Source organism: Phacochoerus africanus, chromosome 3 (assembly GCF_016906955.1).
Source record: "Phacochoerus africanus isolate WHEZ1 chromosome 3, ROS_Pafr_v1, whole genome shotgun sequence".
Classification (NCBI taxonomy): Eukaryota; Metazoa; Chordata; class Mammalia; order Artiodactyla; family Suidae; genus Phacochoerus; species Phacochoerus africanus.
This window is the reverse complement of record NC_062546.1, coordinates 17,733,828-17,753,044: the sequence shown is the minus strand read 5'-3', so window position 1 is coordinate 17,753,044 and position 19,217 is coordinate 17,733,828. Positions and strand designations below refer to the sequence as shown.

The 19,217-nt window shown below is 46.0% G+C and overlaps 1 protein-coding gene across 1 annotated transcript in view; it reads right to left on the bottom strand.

Moving 5' to 3' along the window:
- Positions 1–19,217, bottom strand: part of LOC125121856 (receptor-type tyrosine-protein phosphatase T-like) — a 140,906-nt gene that overhangs the window by 98,738 nt on the left and 22,951 nt on the right. The window contains exon 5 of the mRNA XM_047770176.1: positions 11,256–11,371. Coding sequence (XP_047626132.1) covers positions 11,256–11,371 — 116 coding nt within the window. The remainder of the gene's footprint in view (positions 1–11,255; positions 11,372–19,217) is intronic.

Sequence of the window (19,217 nt, the reverse complement as noted above, 5' to 3'; positions counted from 1 at the left end):
GTCCATGAATTGCAGGAGGAGCAGCAAAACCCTATACAACTTTGCTTTGCTGAGTGACTGGGACCGAGGTGAACTGATTCCAGACTGAGGCCTTAGCCACATCACCCAGCTGCCACCAGTACAGGACAGTGCACAATTAGTTACACCGACTCTGTGAGTGTGTGCACAGTTTCAGAGACGTTGCCTGTTCAAAGAACATCAAATGCCATCTTGCAGAAAGCAGACTGCGAATCGATGTAGTAGGTCCCTAGCTGTCTAGGGGTCTTTAAGTCAGAAATGTCTATGTAAGGAGGGGCAAAGCATCTGACACTCCTGGCTAACAGACTTTCTAAATATATTATTAAAGGATAATGTCATATGGATAATGATGTCATATCTGCTGTGTTACATTAGGCTTGGGTGAGGTTTACTTAACCCATCAGGCTAAAGCAGTGGCTCTCAAACCTTAGCACCCATACAGATCACCTCCAGGAAAAAGGAACCCTCTGATACTATTGGTGGGAATGTAAATCGGTGCAGCCGTTATGGAGAACAGTATGCAGGGTCCTTAAAAAATTGAAAATACATTGACCATATGACTCTGCAATCCCACTCCAGAACATATATCTGGAGAAAATTATAATTTGAAAAAATATATGCACCCCAATGTTTACTGTAGCACTATTTACAATTACCAAGACACAGAAGCAACCTAAATGTCTATCAACAGAGGAATGGATAAAGATGTGGTACATATACAGTGGAGTATTAACTCAGCCATAAAAAAAGAATGAAATAATGCCACTTGAAGCAACATGGATAGATCCAGAGATTATCATACAAAGTGAAGTAAGCCAGAGAGAAAGACAAATATCATATGATATTGATTATATGTGTAATTTAAAAAAGAAAGGATATGAACAAACTTATTTACAAAATAGAAACAGACTCTCAGACAAAAACAAAATAGAAAACAAACTTACAGTTACCAAAGGGGAAAGGAGAGGGAGGAAGATAAATTAGGAGTCTGGCATTAGCATATACCCACTCCTATATATGAAATAGATAAGCAACAAGGACCCACTGCACAGAACAGGGAACTTCACTCAATATTTTGTAATAACCTATAAGGAAAAATAATCTGAAAAATAATATATGTGTTGTGTATACATATATATTATATATGATATAAAATAGAAATACACACACACACATAAAACTGAACCACTGTGCTATATACCTGAAACTAACACAACACTGGAAATCAACCATACTTCAATAAAATAAAAAAAAATCACTTCCAGGGTGACACAGTTGGTCGGGGTGAGGCTAGACAATCTACACTGCAAACAAATTCCAGAGTGATGCTGATGCTGCCGGCCTTGTCCTCCAAGACTGGAATGCTAATGTGTCATCTCACACCCCTCAGTGGAAAGCAAGGGGCCAAAGAACAGCACAAAACACATGCATGGAAACGTTCCTTAAATCCAGGCTTCCTGCTGAGGTTGAGGGATCAGCCACTATACCAAGGACGTCCAGCCATGGGCCACAAGGATGGCACCCGAATCCAATCCATGCTCTGCTGGCCAAGCAGGGGTCCTGACCACAGGCTGACAATCCACGCAAAGGATGGTTATCTGTTTTCTCTGCTCACTGGCTCTGCCTACCTGCCAGCCTATTTGCCCCAGGGCTGAATCTGCCCAGAGGGTGAACCTTTTTCCAATGTATCCACCCAGGGGGCCACAGGTGTTCTATGTTGAACAAAGGCATTTTCTAGCTTCATCGGTGATCCTGCTTAATCCCATTTTATACCCATGCTTCTCATCCTGGCAACAGTTCCCTTGGAAATCTTTTTTCTTTCTCCTCTTTCATTTGCTTCTCTCTCTCTCTCTCTCTTAAAACAACTCAAATTCCACCTTCCCTCGGCCTGTTTTGTTTTACATGGCCGGAGATGGCTTGGTCTGGAAACACATCCTCTTTGTAAGAGCAGGGGCTGCCAACACCCACGATTTAGCATTCCTGACCCTTGCATCCTTCCATCCCCAGGCAAAAGCTCACTATCTTCAGGAACTATCCAGAAAGGAAGACAGGAGGAGCACCTGATGCCATGGAGAGTCTGCTGCTTTCATATCACCTGATTAGCTATCAAGGCATCTATAATGGCCTCACCATTTTGCAATATTCCCCAACCTCTCTGCTTCCCTGCTAGGACATATTCCCTTCACCGAGAGATAAGATACAGCCTGCAAAAAACAGCTGCCATTATTTCAGAGAGTGCCTGCAGGCTAGCCTCTGATTTATAATCTGCAGAAGTGGAAACATTACCGTCTCTAATACAAGGAAACTGTGCCACGGACAGCACGCCTGTTTTAACAGGCGCTGTTCTAACACCCAGGTCCTGGAAGGCTTCTGTGTGCTGCTCTGAGCTTCCAGCTCACACACACAAAGTAAAACAAGGCCCAGCATTTCCAGTGGAGAATTACTCTAATTGCTCCAAAAATCTCCTGGCTAGAAAATATTTAGGTGAAATCCCCACAATGCATTTATAATGATTATTCATTTCATTTCGAGTCGCACTGCTTCAGCAGCATGACATTTGGAAACTTGCTCAAATCTGGCTCACCGATTCTCTTAAGACCCTACTGGTACCTCTTTGGCAGTCTCTAAAGAATAGCTTTTGATTATTCTTTATTAAAAGTTAAAAGAAATAGAAGTGGGCATAAATCATTTTTGATTAGCTGTGCTGAAGGCCTCCCAAGGGCCCAGTGCATGCCCGGCCGACTGCCCATGGCAGGTTGATTTGTGGGTTCGGAGTTCCCGCAGAGTCAGGAGGGTCCTGGCATAAGCCCCCGCGGGGGCCATCAGCCCTGAGCAAAGAGGGTGAGCAGGTGGTGAAAGGCAGGAAACACGTGCCATCGCCCTGTGTGGCCTGATGGCCGTCTGACCAGTTCCAGTTCACCTCTCGGTGCTCTGCTCAAAGGCCACTTCTGCAGAGGGCACTTCTCTGAGACTCAGAATCCTCCCCACTCTCCCTCCTCCCTCCTCAGCAGACCCTTTAACCCCCGGGAACCTGGTCACCTGTGTGATGAAATACTTAGCTCTCTGATCCGTTTGTTGCTAGATGTCTGCCTCCACTGCCAAAACCTAAGATCCACAAGGGAAAGGAGCAAGGCTGCCTTGTCCACACCTCGTTCCCCCAGCACCTGTGCCCTGGGGCTGGGATGGGTTGGGATCAAATCTTGAAGCACAGAAATGAAGGATGGACGGAGGGAAAACACTGAGGAAGAGCTACTAGAAAGCAAAGGAGAGGAGTTCCCATCGTGGCTCAGCAGTATCAAACCCGACCAGGATCCATAATGATGCAGGTTTGATCCCTGGCCTCACACAGTGGGTTAAGGATCTGGCATTGCTATGAGCTGTCATGTAGGTGGCAAATGCAGCTCAGATATGGCATCACTGTGGCTGTGGCACAGGCCGGCAACTGAGGCTCCAACTGGACCCCTAACCTGGGAACTTCCATATGCCGCAGGTGCGGTCCTAAAAAGATGAAAAAAGAAAAAAAAAAAAAAAAAGAAGTGGGTGGGATGGGGAGAGCACTTTCCAGGTCAGAGTTGCCTATGACTCACACGGGACAGACGAGGGTGGGGTGGATGCATCAAGTGCCGATGGATTTGAGAGAATGCAACCTCAGGCAGAGCCAAAGCCCGCCTAGATTTCCATCCCCTGGGTGCCCTAAAGGAGTTGTTTCTTAATCTGGGGCCCCTCTGGGCGAAATTGAAGGAAAGACAGAGTGTGTGATGACAGTGCCATGACTCTGTAAATACACTAAAAACCACTGAATGGTCGAGTTCTTGAACTTTGTGGTTTGCAAATTATATCTCCATAAAGCTAGTAATAAAAGATGGTGGTTTCCTAAGCCTAGGGTTCCCCAGCTATGTCACAGACCTGCTGTGTATAAACCCCACCTGGATCCACCACCACACCCTCATCACAGGACTTGGGGGGGAGGGACAACAAAGGAAACTGCTGCAGACATGAAGCTCATGCTGTCTGCTGGGTGGTAAGCAGTAAAGTCCTCTGTCTCTGACCCGAGTCTCATGTCTACTGCCAGCATCCATGCCCTAGACAGGCTCACCTGTCAGCTTTCAAATGAGGAAAACTCTCAGACCCTTCATAGTTGCTGAGAGGTAATGTCATAGAACCAAGAGGGCATGAAGATTCTCAAGGAGGGAGCCGTCAGCTTCATCAAAGGCTGAAAGAAGAGCCGAGTATGAGGAGGAACAAGGATGGAAGAGGAGGGGGAGAAGCACTCCCATCCCCACCTTTGGCTTTAGCACCAGGAAAAGTACTGGTGACCTTCAGAAGGGCCTCATCTGAAAAGAGGTAGGAGTTAAAGACAGCCACATTTGGAGTTCCCATCGTGGCTCAGTGGTTAACGAATCCGATTAGGATCCATGAGGTTGCAGGTTCGGTCCCTGCCCTTGCTCAGTGGGTTAAGGATCCGGCGTTGCCATGAGCTGTGGTGTAGGTTGCAGATGCAGCTCGGATCCCACGTTGCTGTGGCTCTGGCGTAGGCCGGCGGCTACAGCTTCAATTGGATCCCTAGCCTGGGAACCTCCGTGTGCCGTGGGAAGCGGCCCTACAAAAGGCAAAAAGCCCCCCCCCCAAAAAAAAAGCCACATTGCAAGTGTAGACATCACATTTGAGAAATATGGCCCAGGGAGTTCCTGTTGTGGCTCAGTGGCTAACAAACCTGACTAACTAGTATCCATGAGGACTCGGGTTCGATCCCTGGCCTCGCTCAGTGGGTTAAGGATCCTTGCTGTGAGCTGTGGTGTAGGTTGCAGATTCGGCTCTGATGCCATGTTGCTGTGGCTCTGGCATAGGCTGGCAGCTACAGGTCTGATTTGACCCCTAGCCTGGGAACCTCCATATGCCATGGGTGTGGCCCTCAAAAGACCAAAATAAAAAAAAAATTAAAAAAAACAGAAAGAAAGAAAAGCAAATGTGGCCCAGAAAGGAAACAGAGCTGTAGGAAGGCAAGTAGAAGGGAGCAATTCAGAAAAAAAAAAAAAGAAAATCCCAAAGGTGTTGGAATTTTATCTGTAGATTTGAATCTCCAATCTCTTTAAGTCTCTAGCACAGTGTAAATGAAAGGTGTGAAACTATGTGCTAAGTAAATTAAATGAATTTTTTTTAATAGGCATTCATCTGTAGGGAAGGAAAGGCCAGCATGGAGATAGAAAGTAGGCAGGACTGTGAGGTCAGCAGGGAAGGAAGATCTGTGGATTTAAGAGTATGGCACAGACTCCATTCAAAACCTGCCCCCATTGGGAGTGCCCATCAGTGGCTCAGCAGTAACGAACCAAACTAGTATCTACAAGGACGCAGGTTCAATCCTTGGCCTCCCTCGTGCGTTAAGGATCTTGCCTTGCTGTGGCTGTGGTGTAGGCTGTCAGCTACAGCTTCAATTCAATCCCCAGCCTGGGAACTTCCATATGGTGCAGGAGTGGCCCTAAAAAGACAAAAAACAAACAAACAAACAAACAAACAAAAAACCTGTCCCCACAACCTGCAAGACTCTGCCCTGTGGGGAACATTTACACCTTAAGGTTCAGTCTCCTCTTTTATAAAACATCTACCTGAAAGACTGGTTATGAGGATTAAATACATCATATGTTAAGTGCCCAATAAATGCCCCGTTATAAACGTCATCCTTAATTTATCCTTATTGTGTGCTTGTGGGGGGACCACTAGCGTTTCAGCAGAAGCCCCACGTGGAAGGGACGCCCGGTGGAGTCAGGCAGAGGGGGGAGCTGGCTCCCAAACACTCGCAGCCCCGGGAGCCAGCGGGAGCCCTTCGGGCAGCGGGAAATCAGGTTTACTGGAAGACTCTGCGGCTGCGCGGAAGGACACGGCTGCTTAGCTTGTCAGCCTCGCTTGTGGCCGCCCTGGTGCTGATGGCTTCGCAGCTCGGGCGCCTCTTCCTGCCCGATTCTGCTCGCTGTGACCATGCCCCTGATTTGTCTAAACACATACGCTGCCCCGACTGAGATCTGTGCAGAGGCTTTAGACACACGGCCTCATTTCTGAAGCCCTTCAAACGTTACCTGTTGTACAAACAACAGATGGAGCGAATCCTCGGCAGAGAAGCCTGGAGATCAGCCCTGCAGTGGGGCTGACAGAGCTTTGCCCCCGAGCCCGCGAGACGATCTCACGGACCGCGATCTTCCATAAAGACTGGTGACACATACAAATATTTCTAAACTTCCTCCTTGAGGAACAGTATCCAGGGGTAGGGCGAGGGGGTAGGTCTGAGGGTAATTTTACCCACATCCTCGATGGGGACCAGCACTGACGCTTCTGTTGGAAGCGCCTTGTGAAGGCACCCACCAGCCTTAGGCTAGTCTGTACCTAGGAAATAGTGGTTGTTTTTCTTCTTTTTTTAGTTTCCCGAGGCATGAGGCAGCTTGATGTGGGATCTCCGTTCCCAGGCCAGGTGGGCCGCGTGGTGAAAGCCAAAGCACCAGATCTTAGCTACTAGACCACCAGGGAACTCGCATTTTTTTCTCCTTAATAACATTATTCTCTGTGTGTGTTAATCATCCATACTCATTTTAGAGTATTTGGATGAAACAGAAAAGATCAAAGATGAAAATTAAAATCATACAGAATCTAAGATCCCAATCAATTATTAGGTGTCTTGTTATAAGCTTCATAGTGTTAAATGTGCATATTTATACAGGTAGTATATATTTGGGTAAATGCGTGTACACATATTTGTTTTTTGATAAAAAATTAATAATCAGGCATATTGTTTTAAACTTGCTATATTCATTTAAATACATATTGGGAAAATGGCATTAAATACACCTTAACCTCATACGTAATGGCTCCACTGACTTAGCCCCTTTTGCTGGACATTTAAGCTATCGTCAGGTTTTATCCTATTGAACCCACTTGCATATAAATTTTTTTCCCTGTCTCTGGCTATTTTCATAGATAAATTCCCAAAAGTGAAATTACTTGTTGGAAGAATATGTACATTTAAAGGTGTGAGATAGCTTCTGCCAAATTACCTTCCAGAAAAGATGCCAGATACATTTTCACTGTGTTGCACTGATACTTCTGTCACTACAGTTCCACCTAGTTGTACCCTGAATATTGCTCTCTTTTTGTCATTTTTTTCAAAGGGCTCCCCAAAGTGTAAGCTGCTTTGCTTACGAGACATTCCAGGCAGAATGCACACTGTCTGCCAGCCTGGAAAAAAAAAAACTGCTTTAAAAATTACACGTTTGGATCCCTCAGGCCAACGCATCATATAAGGAATCAGCAAGTTATGAATGAGGCCCTTCCACCGGAGACCATGGCAACACACGCTTTGCCTCAAGAGGAAATCATCCCAGCACAAGATGAGTCTGTTTATAACTTTTATTGGCCTTCATCCGCCTTGTCCCTGGAGGACTAGAATTGTTCTAGGCTCAGGTGTACACATTTCTGCATTGGTCCTGTTGGTTGATTTGTATGCAAAACTTGCACTATAATTCCAAGAAAGCTGGCACCAGCCGATGAGGTCTTCCAATATTGTTTTTAAGAGGGTGCCAAGAGGTATGGGCTAGTCTTCCTTCTTTTTATTTTTGGTCCCACCCAATATACGGGGAAGTTCCTGGGCCAGGGATTGAACCCAGGCCACAGCAGCCACCAGAATCACTGCAGTGACAATGCCAGGTTCTTAACCCACTGAGCCACAAGGGAACTCCTCGTCTTCCTTCTTAAGCTATGAATTTATGATCTGAAAGCACTTAAAAACAAGCAAGCTGTAAAGCCTAAACCCATAGAAAGGAAGGCAAGCACATTCTCTACAAGAAAGGCAACAGGAATTTATCCCAACCCTGAGGCCACCAACTGCTCCCTGCCCACTGCCAGAAAGAAGGGCCTTTCTGGCAGTGGGCCCTTCTATTCTGAAAATAAAGTCACTACCTTTATTTCCCTGATTTAAAACTGGTGGGCAAAAAAAAAGTGTGCACATTGGGTGATTCGGTTATCCCTCACCTTATCTTGGAAGCTACGGCAAAAAAATAGCAGTGCCGAGAAGCACACTTGCCTTGGGTGATCTGGACTCTTGGCCACAACATACCTGTTTGACTCAGAAAATTCTCAGGCTGGGCCACTGCAGCCCTGTTAGATGGAACAGAACTTTGGCGAGTCTGCAGGCTGCTCCTCTAGGAGCTGGAATAAATCCAAAGCAATACTAGTTCCTAAGAAATCCGCCACCGCCTTAGCCCGCCTCAGATCAGGGGCTGCAGCTGTCCCACAGGCGTCTCATATTTTGGAGAAAGATGTTAACCTACTTCCAACTACACTGTTGAATATAAGCCTGGATGTAACTGGCGACGTGGGCACTTTGCCAGAGGGCATCATGTAAACCCTCTACCTCCCAGCGTTTCCTGAAATACAAATGAGGGTGACAACGTCTCTGGTGGTTTCTTGAAGCCAGAGTTACTGAATCTATGCACTCTGCACATGCGGGGAAGGTGTCCCAGGATGGAGATGGATGAGTAGAGGTGGGGGGGGGGAACCTCTGCCGCATCACCCCACCCACCCCCTCCCTTGTAGACACCACCTTCCCCCACCATCACCCTGCAACCCGTGCTTTGACACAGAGCATCATTACAGGAAACAAGCCTCTGAAACTCATTCATGTGCCCTCAGTAAGACTGTGGTGGAGGCCGCCCTTCCCTTCATCACATGCTGTTTGCTTTATGAGGACTCCCGGGAACAATTCCTGTCTGGCTTCCGTGTGAACAACAGTTAGAGTTTTCCCGAGCAATTGGTACGCGTTTATCTTGGGGACACTGTGAACTGTATATCTGACACGTTTTCCTTATTCTGCCAGGGGCCGTGCTGCTGTGGGCTCCACGTGTGACCCCCCCAAGAAGAGCAGAGAGAACAGAGAAACACAAGGGGGTTTTTTGCCCACGACCAGCTCCTGGTGGCTCCTTTTGTCCTATCTCGTGTGGCCACACTTATAATTTATGCTATCTTGTCGGGTTTGATGTCCCCTTGTAAGCCACCTGCAAAAATGTTCTGTGATATGAGATCTGGTTTACACTGGAAAAGAGATAAATAAATAAGGTGTGGAAGAGCTCTAATCCATGCGTTGCTGTCTTCTTCAAAACTTCAATTACATTCTGCTTTCACATCCTCCCACAGAGAGACCCAAGGTTTGGGGCATGCAACTCGCAACTGTGGCAATGATGCTCGTAGAAGGGCTGGAACACCCAAATAAAGACGCTGAAGGTTTTAAAAAAAAAAAAAAAAAGATGCTGGAGGTCTTGTGACTGTCTCTCCTCATTCTTGTGACCCAACTGAGGCAATGCCCTTGAAATGACAAAGCTTCCTGGGGGACTGATGTACCTGAACGCTAATTATAATGAAGAGAGCAAAGAGTATTATGTAAACACTTGAGCGACACGTGGAAGTTTCCCGTGCTCCCCTGGGGTCTGCAGGGAAGCCGAGGAAATGGGAGAAGCAGACATTACTGTTACTTTCATCCCCCTGCCCTACTAAGAAGCAAGAAAGAAACCCCATTCTCTCTCTCTCTAGGGATTTTCCAACTGCAGGAAATGAACTCAAATGCAAGAAGAGAAGAGATACTGTGAATTCCCATCAAAGTGTGCTGCACATGGGACCAACATCCAGACTGTGTCAGAAGAGAGAATAGAGAGCCTTGAGTATATGAAGTTGGAGGTAATGGGAGTCAACTTCTTTCTTTTTTTAATATATATTTCCTTTTTTATTATGCAATGAATTTATTACATTTATAGTTGTACAACAATCATCCAACCCAATTTTATAGGATTTCCATCCCAAACCTCCAGCCCATCCCCCACCCCCAACCTGTCTCCTTTGGAAACCATAAGTTTTTCAAAGTCTGAGTCAGTTTCAAAGTCTGTTCTACAAAGAAGTTCATTGTGTCCTTTTTTTAGATTCCATATGTCAGTGATAGCATATGATGTTGCTGTCTCACTGTCTAACTTCACTTGGCATGATAATTTCTAGGTCCACCCATGTTGTTGCAAATGCTGTTATTTCTTTCCTTTTAATGGCTGAGTAATACAGCAGTATTCCTGATGCCTTGATACAGAAGTGGTACCTTTCTACAGCTGTGCTCTCCAATAAGACTTCCTGTAATGCCAGAAATGTTCTCGATCTGCATTTGTCCAACATGGTAGCCAAGAGATGGATGTGGCAATTGTGTACTTGAAATGGAACCTGTGCGACTGAGCATCTGAGTTTTGAACTTCATTTATTTTATTTATTTATTTTTTCAAAGTGCCATACCTGTGGCCTATGGAAGTTCCCAGCCTATGCCATAACCACAGCCACGTCAGATCTGAGCCGTATCTGTGACCTATACCACAGCTCATGGCAACACCTGATTCTAAACCCACTGAGCAAGGCCAGGGATTGAACTCGCATCCTTGCAGACACCATGTTGGGTTCTTAGCCCACTGAGCCACAATGGGAACTCCCTTCATTTATTTTAATTAGTTTAAATTTAAATAGCCATAGTAAGTTTAACAAGGTTGCAGGGTATAAGACCAATATAGGAAAGTCAACTGTATCTCTATATACTAGTAATGAAAAATCAGAATTTATGATTTTTAAACTGTCTTTTATAGTAGCATCAAAAATAGAAGATACTGAGGGATACATCTGACAAAAGATGTACAAGACCTAGACACTGAAAATTACAAAAAGCTTGCTGAGTGAAATTACTGAAGATCTTAAACAAGTGAAGAAATATACCATGCTCATGGTGAGAAGATGCATTATTATCATTAAGATGTCAGTTTTCCCCGAAGTGATCTATAGATTCAATCCGTCCCAATGGGACTTTCTGTAGAAACTGACAAAAACTGCATTCCTGGAAATGCAAATGAATCCAGAATCTAAAATATTCAGTTTGCTTTAGTTCAGGATTCTGGGCTTAAAGGACCAAGAGGGCAGTTTGAAAATGCCATCGTTGCACATTTTAGTTCTGGTACTTTTATGTTATGGCCTCGGTGCTCCATCTGTAAAATGGGCATACTGATATATAAAAGAATTAGAGTTCAGATTTAACAAGAACAGGGATGCAGAGTATCATCCAAGGAGCCAAGGTATATAAAAAATGTACTTTTCCTTTCCCCACCAAGTTCTTCAGGGCACACACTTGCCTCCCTTTACCAGGTAAGAGGCAGGTGTGAGCAGGAGGCCCCTCCCATCCTTACCTGGAGCCAAAGTTTGTCGTGCTGAGACCACTTTCCGCCAGCAATGCACTGAAACGTGGCATTCTGCCCCACATTCACCTCGACATTTTGGAGCCGCAGAAAGTGAGGTGCTTTTCCTAAGAGAGAAACCAAAGAGCATATGAGGACAGAATTCAACAGCCTGCACCACTTCCCTATCAGTGGATGGCACCTAAGGATGGGCTCTGGGTAGGGGGATATGTGTGCCTGGGAGGTGGCCTGGCTCCGAGAAGAGCTACTGCTGATTGATCACGTACAATGAGCCAGTTACTATTCTAAGAAATGTACATGCATCATCTCACTTAAAGCCGTCACAAAAATCCACAAAGTGGGCAGTAATGCCATTTCACCAATCAGAAAATGCCCTTTCCCACTCCTGGGCACCTCTCCAGAGAAAACCATGACTCAAAAAGATCCACGTGCCCCAATGTTCACTGCAACACTAATATACAATAGCCAAGACATGAAAGCAACCTAAATGTCCATCAACAGAGGACTGGATAAAGAAGATGTGGTATATATATACAGTAGAATATTACTCAGCCATTAAAAGGAATGAAATAATGGCATTTGCAGCAACATGAATGAACCTAGAAATTATCATGCTAAGTGAAGTTAGACAATGAGAGATAAACCTCATATTCTATCACTTATAGGTGGAATCTAAAAAAAGGATACAAATGAACTTATCTGCAGAACAGAAGCAGACTCACAGACTTTGAAAAACTTTATGGTTACCAAAGGGGAGGGGGAGGGATGGACTGGGGGTCTGGGATGGAAAGTTTCTAAAATTAGGTTGTGATGATGGTCATACAACTATAAATATAACAAAATTCACTCAGTTCAAAATAAATATATAAATAAAAAGAAAATGCCCTGAAGGGTTCCACAGTTTGGCACCGACAGCCAGAAACTGGGGGAGGCGAGACATGACTCCATATTTCTGAGAGCCTCAAAAATCCATATTATTAGCTGTGGGGCAAGACTGCCATGTTTGGAAGAAGAAGTTGGAGGGGTAAGGGGTTCAGCATAAAAGATACCACCCTGCAGCCTGGGTGAGCAGAAAGAAGAGAACTGAAGCGAAGCACCTTTGAGCTGCCACACCTGGCCTCAGTGACGATGCCAGGGAGGATGAGGAGGAGGACAGAGAGGGGAGGATGGTGAAAAGGGGGAGGAGAACCGTGGTAGCTTTCCCTGAGGGCTTACTATGTGATTGGTGGCACGTGCAGCGTCTACACTCCAGACCTTATTTAACCCAATGCAGTTGGTGGTGGTATTATCTCTATTTTACAGTGAGTGAAGTGAGGCACAGCGAATTCAAGACACGATCAGCCTCTGCAGTCTTCACTCTAAGCTGCGGCACCTAAGGATGGGATGGAGGTGGGACGTTTGCTGTGGGAACTTGGCAAATGGGAGATGGGCTTTCATACAAAACTCACGATGTTCGGTGGGCAACTGATTCTGGAATTAGATATATGTTTTATGTGGGGTAACGTGGGTCCCTCTCTTTCCCTGTTTGTGGAGAGAGGTCCTCAGCAGTGTGAGCTCTCCAAAGACGACTGCGTTGATAACTATGTCTAGAAGAATGAGGTTCTTCATCCAGGCACAGAAGTGCCAAGGCTCTGTATCACACCAGCCAAGCCATGATGAACTGGGCATCACATACCCTTGGAAGGTGATGGCATGGAGAGTTGTTAAGAGGATCAAGGAGGCCCAGTGAGTGCCTGTGGCCATCTTTGCAGAGGAAGTCAAATATCCAGACGGACAAGTAATAAGAACAACGTCATTTACTGAAAGCCCCTACGATGCCAGGCATTGTGATAAAAGCTTTACGTGTTTTTTATTCAAGTTAACTTCCTAACATTCCTATAAAGCAGACACTATTACTATTCCTTCTTAGAGAAGCAGAAACCAAGTTGAATTTGTCCCACACCACACAGCCCTACTAACAGGGACAGAATTCAGTCCAGGTCCATTTTAGCCCCCAACTCAGGGTTGAACCAGCACATTCTCTGGTCTCGTGGGCAAAAGGAAGTCACTGGTGTCACCTGGAGCCCAGACTCCAAAGAACAGACTCACAGGCAAGGCTATGCTAACTCTCCACACTCTGTCACTGCTCTGGAATATTTTACGACAAGGGATCCCTTCTCCTGCCGTGTGTCCCCATGTCCTTCACACTTTGAACTGTCTGCTCTACCAAATGGTATCACCACTGGCAATGCTCAGCAAAAGCCAAGGACCTTGGCGTGATCAGGCAGACATGCTCTGCCAAAACATATACCTTCTGCTCAGGCTTTTAAACAGGTGAAAATGGGTCCAAGTCCCCCTCATGCCACCTCCAAGCCCCCACAAGGTGATGGCCTCAAGAGCCCAAGACCAGGGAAGACTTCTCCTTGTGGGCTTCTCCGAGTTGAAGATCTGGGTATCTAGTAAACCTGATAAATGTCATGCTGCTTTGATTGTCTGAAATTGTTTCCTTTTTGCTCTTCTGTATAATTTCATAAAGTTATTATTGGAACTATCAGTTCAAGTCAATTCTTAAGTGGGAACAGAATGAACCTGATAAACCTATTCATGGCTCCAGTTTAAAGGGGGGAAGGCACATCTATTCCATGGCAGGGTGTGTGTGCAGAGTCTTAGTTTCGCCATTGGGAGGCTTTGTGTTGGGTTTTACCAAGGTATGTCTCCCCTTAGCCTGGGGACCCTGGGCAATTGTTTAACCTCTGGGATTGTGCAATTAGAAAGGGATCTTCTTGGGAGTTTCCATTGTGGCTCAGTGGGTTAGGAATCCGACTAGGATCCATAAGGACTCCGGTTTGATCCCTGGCCTCACTCAGTAGGTTAAAGATCCAGCATTGCCGTGAGGTACAGGTCACAGATGCGGCTTGGATCCCGAGTTGCTGTGGCTGTGTGGTAAGTTGGCAGCTGTAGCTCCGATTGGACCCCTAACCTGGAACTTCCATATGTTGCAGGTATGGCCCCCCCCAAAAAAAATAAATAAATAAAATTTTAAAATTAAAAAAAAAGAAATGGCTTGTCTTTGGATCAGCATCCACTGCTTGCTCTGTCTCCTCCCCCCTCTTCCCAGCAGCACACCCCTTGCCCTGTTTATTTCATCTTCAATCCCTCCTCCTCTCTCCCTTCTAGGTTCGGTGGTAGAGAATTTAGAGGCTGAATGGCCCCTGGAGTTAATAATTCTGGTGAAAACCTGAAGGTTTACATGGAGCAGAGATGTTGAATACATGTGCCTGCAGGAGCCAGTTAAAGGAATAAACCAGTTCTGTTGTAGAACAAAAACTAAACCACCACCGCTTTGCCCCCATTACTCCTTTCCCATTTTTCATAGAGACTTGGGTAAAATAAAGATCTCTCTAGATTGGAGGTCCCACTGTGGCTCAGTGGTAATGAACCCAACTAGTATCCATGAGGATGCAGGGTCAATCCCTGGCCTCCCTCAGTGGGTTAAGGATCTGGCATTGCCATGAGCTGCAGTGTAGGTCACAGACACAGCTCAGAACTGGAGTGGCTGTATGTAGCTGAGGGGTAGGCCAGAGGCTACAGCTCTGATTTGACCCCTAGGCTGGGAACTTCCATATGCCGCGGGTGTGGCCCTAAAAAGCCAAAACAATTTTTTTTTCTCTGTATCAAAAAAGCAACCCTACAAGCACAATAATAACTGGTATCTGACACAAGTCTCAGCATGGAGGGGGCAATGAGTCGTGGGTACTTAAGGGAACTGAATAAAGACCTCCTGCCCTATTAGAAGGGGTGGCTGTTTCAAAATCCAGCAGATGGAGGCCATGCGACAATGCTGTGCTCCAGGTGGCTGATGATCTGATTTCTCAAGACAAGGAAGAAATCCAGGTTTTTGGTGAAAGCCCTCATTCTAAAATCTTGACAATTTATTAAAACACCCTGCAGACTTCAGAAAACACCTCTGCAGCCATGCTCCTCTGGTCTGTGGTCTCTGCTACACAGCTCTCGTAGAACAGTTTCCACTGGCCAGTCCTGTCAGGTCTGAGCCCATAAACCCAGGGGTGCCCCCATCTCTGCAGGTATCGTCTGTGGCGTCATGTGAATGCTGGCCCTGGATCGTGGGCGTGGACCCACGAACCTATGCAGCCCACCTTCCTCCTGCCTGGTACTCTCCCCCACACACCCTTACTCTTTGAGCCCTGGCTTCATCTCCAGCTCATGACAGATCTCTCTCTTTGGGGGGCCCTCCATATGTTGGGGACCACTTCTCTGAGCCCCTGGCCTCCCTGATCCTCCTCCCATCCCCCTAACTCAAGTCCACTCCTAAGCTCTATGCTCTCTCAAATCTGATTTCCCCCAGCATCTATAACTCTGGGGAAAAAATTATTCCACGTGCCTCAACTCACCAACCTTTGGCTAAACATTCAACCTCGGGGGTCCAGACCTGCCACCAGCTCATGTTTCTTTTTGTTTTGGTTTGGTTTTAACTTATTTTTTATTGTTATTTCCCCCAACACACTTCTTTTTTTTTTTTCCCACTGTACAGCCCGGGGACCCAGTTACCCGTACATGTACACATAATTTTTTTTAAGCATCCCACACTCACTTCCCACGGAGACCCAGCGCCCCAAAGCAGGATGCCACAGAAAGGGGTTAACAGAAAACTGGCCGTTGCATCTGGGGCAAAATGCCTTGATGTTGGTGACATTTAAACTCCTGCAGATGTCAGTGCAGCATCTGAAGACATATTATTGTGCCCTTTATCTCGCTCTTTAAACCCAACAGCGCTCAGTAGGAAGCCACACAATTGGGGAGAAAGTGCACCACATACATTAAAAACGTGTAGCAGACACTCCGCAGGCTCAGTGACATGGCCCTGCAAGGTGGCGATGGGAAAAAAAAATTTTTTTTTCAAATTCTAAAAGTCAACCTAGGAGCTAGAAACTTTGAAACCGAGTGGAAAATTGTGCTGACATTTATCATACACAGTTCTAACTGCGGTGGCCCTGCTAATGGCTGACACAGAGAAAAGGCAGCAGAGGGTAACTACGGCTAAAATACTTGCAGAATAACACAAAAATGTTAAATGGGCTATAAAATATAGACGAGAGGGTTCAGTTTGGAAGGGGAAATCACTTCCCTTGAGTATCACGCCTACCCGACGATCACTGTTTTGGAAGCTTCCAGGCGGGTGTGTAAAGTCCTAACTTCAGCTCAAATCGATCAGTCGAGAATATAATGGCAAATCGGGCACTAAGCACCCCCCTAGAAATTTGCAATATTCAGTGGCATCGCTTATTGATAAACGCCGACCACAGGTTAAATTTTTTTAATGTTTTAGAGAATGGAATGGAGAATTACAAAGCCCAATGACCTAAAGAGAATGCTTTTTTAAAAAAATTTTAAAAATAGAGTTAAATGTTTAACAATCTATGAGTGAAGTCATAAATGGCATTAAGGCTGGGGTTGGAGAAAAGCACTGTCGGTCCAAAGGACAGTTCAGAAGCCACCAGCAGGATGCATGACTCTCGATCCCATGAGCAGCCTTGTACCTTGAAGGCAGCACTTTTTCCCCAGAATCATACCACCTCCGCCTGCACTGGCCAGTTGCTTAAGCCAGAAATCTAGGGGTGCACCCTCCCCTGGCTCCTACGCTACCCCATCACCTAGGACCAGGTGACTCTACCTCCTAAGATGATTTCTACTCTGCCCACCACCTCCCTCCATCCTTGTGCTCTAGGTTTCTCTGTAGCATGGCTTAGTGCCCGTGGTGGGCGAACCGTGTCCCTGCGATGCCCTATTGCTCAATACCTCAGACTGTGACCCTATTTGGAGCCAGGAACTCTACAGAGGTGATTAAATTGAAATGAGGCTATGAGGTGGGCTCTAGCCCAGGCTGGCCGGTGTCCTTATAAGAAAAAAACATGTGGACACACAGAGGGACACCAGGGGCACAGAGGACAGACCATGTGAGGACAAAGTGAGAAGCCGGCCATCTGCAAGCACAGGAGAGGGGCCACGGAAGAAACCAAATCGGGCATCTCCAGCTTGGACTCGGGGCCTCCAGAACCACAAGAAAATAAAATTCTGCTTAAGCCACCCAGTCTGTCTACTTTGTTATGGTGGCCATAGCTGACTGATACGTCCTCTGTTATTGATCAGATAATTGATCTGATTATTTGTTTTATTTTCAGTCTCTTTCACATCAAGGGAAGCCCATGAGGGCAAAGAAAGCATCTGCTCTTCATCACCCCCATAAATCTGTTCTTAATCAGCTCCTGGCATGCGGTACATGCTCAGTAAACGTGCTGAATGGTGAATGGATGTCTCAGTGCCATTACCACCGAGTCCTGGTCCAGGACACCACCATCTCCTGCAAGACTCCAGAACTTCCTTCTTCATAGGTCACCTGACTTCTCTCTTCTCCCTTCAATTTGTACCCCCACCAAAGAACAAAGTGATCTTTTTTTTTTTCCTTTTTTTTTTTTACAGCTGCACCTCAGTCTAGGGGCCAAATCAGAGCTGCAGCTGCAGGCCTACACCACAGCCACAGCAACACCAGATCTTTAACCCACTAAGCAAGGCCAGGGATCAAACCTGCATTTTCACAGACACTATGTGGGGTTCTTAACCTGCTGAGCCGCAGCAGGAACTCCCAAAGTGATCTTTTAACAATTAAATAAGATCATAGGAATTCTCTGGATAAACCCTTCCACCAGTGCCTCCCTGCACGTTGGTTAAAATCTAATGACTCTTAATGTTGCTCAGGACCCTGCTTCTCTCTTGCCCAGAAACAATTTCCTCGTATACTCAATGCCCAGGATACTCCAGGAGCATCAAGCTGATACCCACCATGAGGCCTCTGCACTTGCTGTTCCTTCTGCCTAGAAAGTCCCCTCCCCAAACCATTATACAGTGACCTTTTTCTATGGCTTGGGTCTCAGCTCAGACCATGTCTGCAGAGACACCTCCCCAACCACTCTGTCTATGAGCCCTCCCATACCCCATCCATCCCTCACATTTATTATATTCATAGCACTTGTCACCATCTGAAATTATATTAGTGACTTATTTAATATCAGTTCCTTATTTGGTGTCGTTCCTTCCTCAGTCCTTCTGCCAAGTACATGGGAACAAAGATCTAACCTATCTTGCCCACTGAAGTGTCCCCTATGTTCAGCAGAAGTTCCTGACACACAGCTGAGGTACAATAATTGACTCAGAGAAAGAAAGCATGAATAAAAACCAGGACTGGATGTAAGCAGAGCATGGGGCCTTGAGAGGGGGCCTTTGCTAGGCCCTGCTCAACTCCATACAACTTAGGAGCTATGAATTGACCTCTGAGGACTACATGTACCACCAGCATTTGTATGTGGATTTAAATGAAATTTTTTCAACATTTTCCAGCTGCTATCACAGGGTTCTCACATTTTGATTTCTTCATTTTTGTTTTTATTTTTGTTTTTGGCTTTTTAGGGCCATACCCATGGCATATGGCAGTTTCCAGGCTAAGGATCAAATTGCAGCTGCAGCTGCTGGCCTGGGCCACAGTCACAGTGCATCTGGGACCTACACCACAGCTCACAGCAACACTAGATCCTTAACCCACTGAGAGAGGCCAGGGATCGAACCCGAGTCCTCATGCATACTAGTTGGGTTCGTTACCACTGAGCCATGACAGGAATTCCACATTTTGATTTCTAAGGAGTTTAAGCTTAAGTCTCCTAAGCATTTAGGCTGAACTCAGCTGAAGCACATGACACAAGAACATGGCCATGGTCACGTCATCCTGGGTGATGTCCCATGGCCCACGTGCTGAGTAACCAGCTCTCAGCAATTCCTAATCACGTAATCCACCCTCTTCAGCAGGAGGAGCAAGAAGCTATCAGAGAAATCCGAGAGTCAGAAGCAGCCCCAGTGGGAGGAGGATTCCAAGAGCCACCAGGACACTTGGGTGGTGGAAAGTCC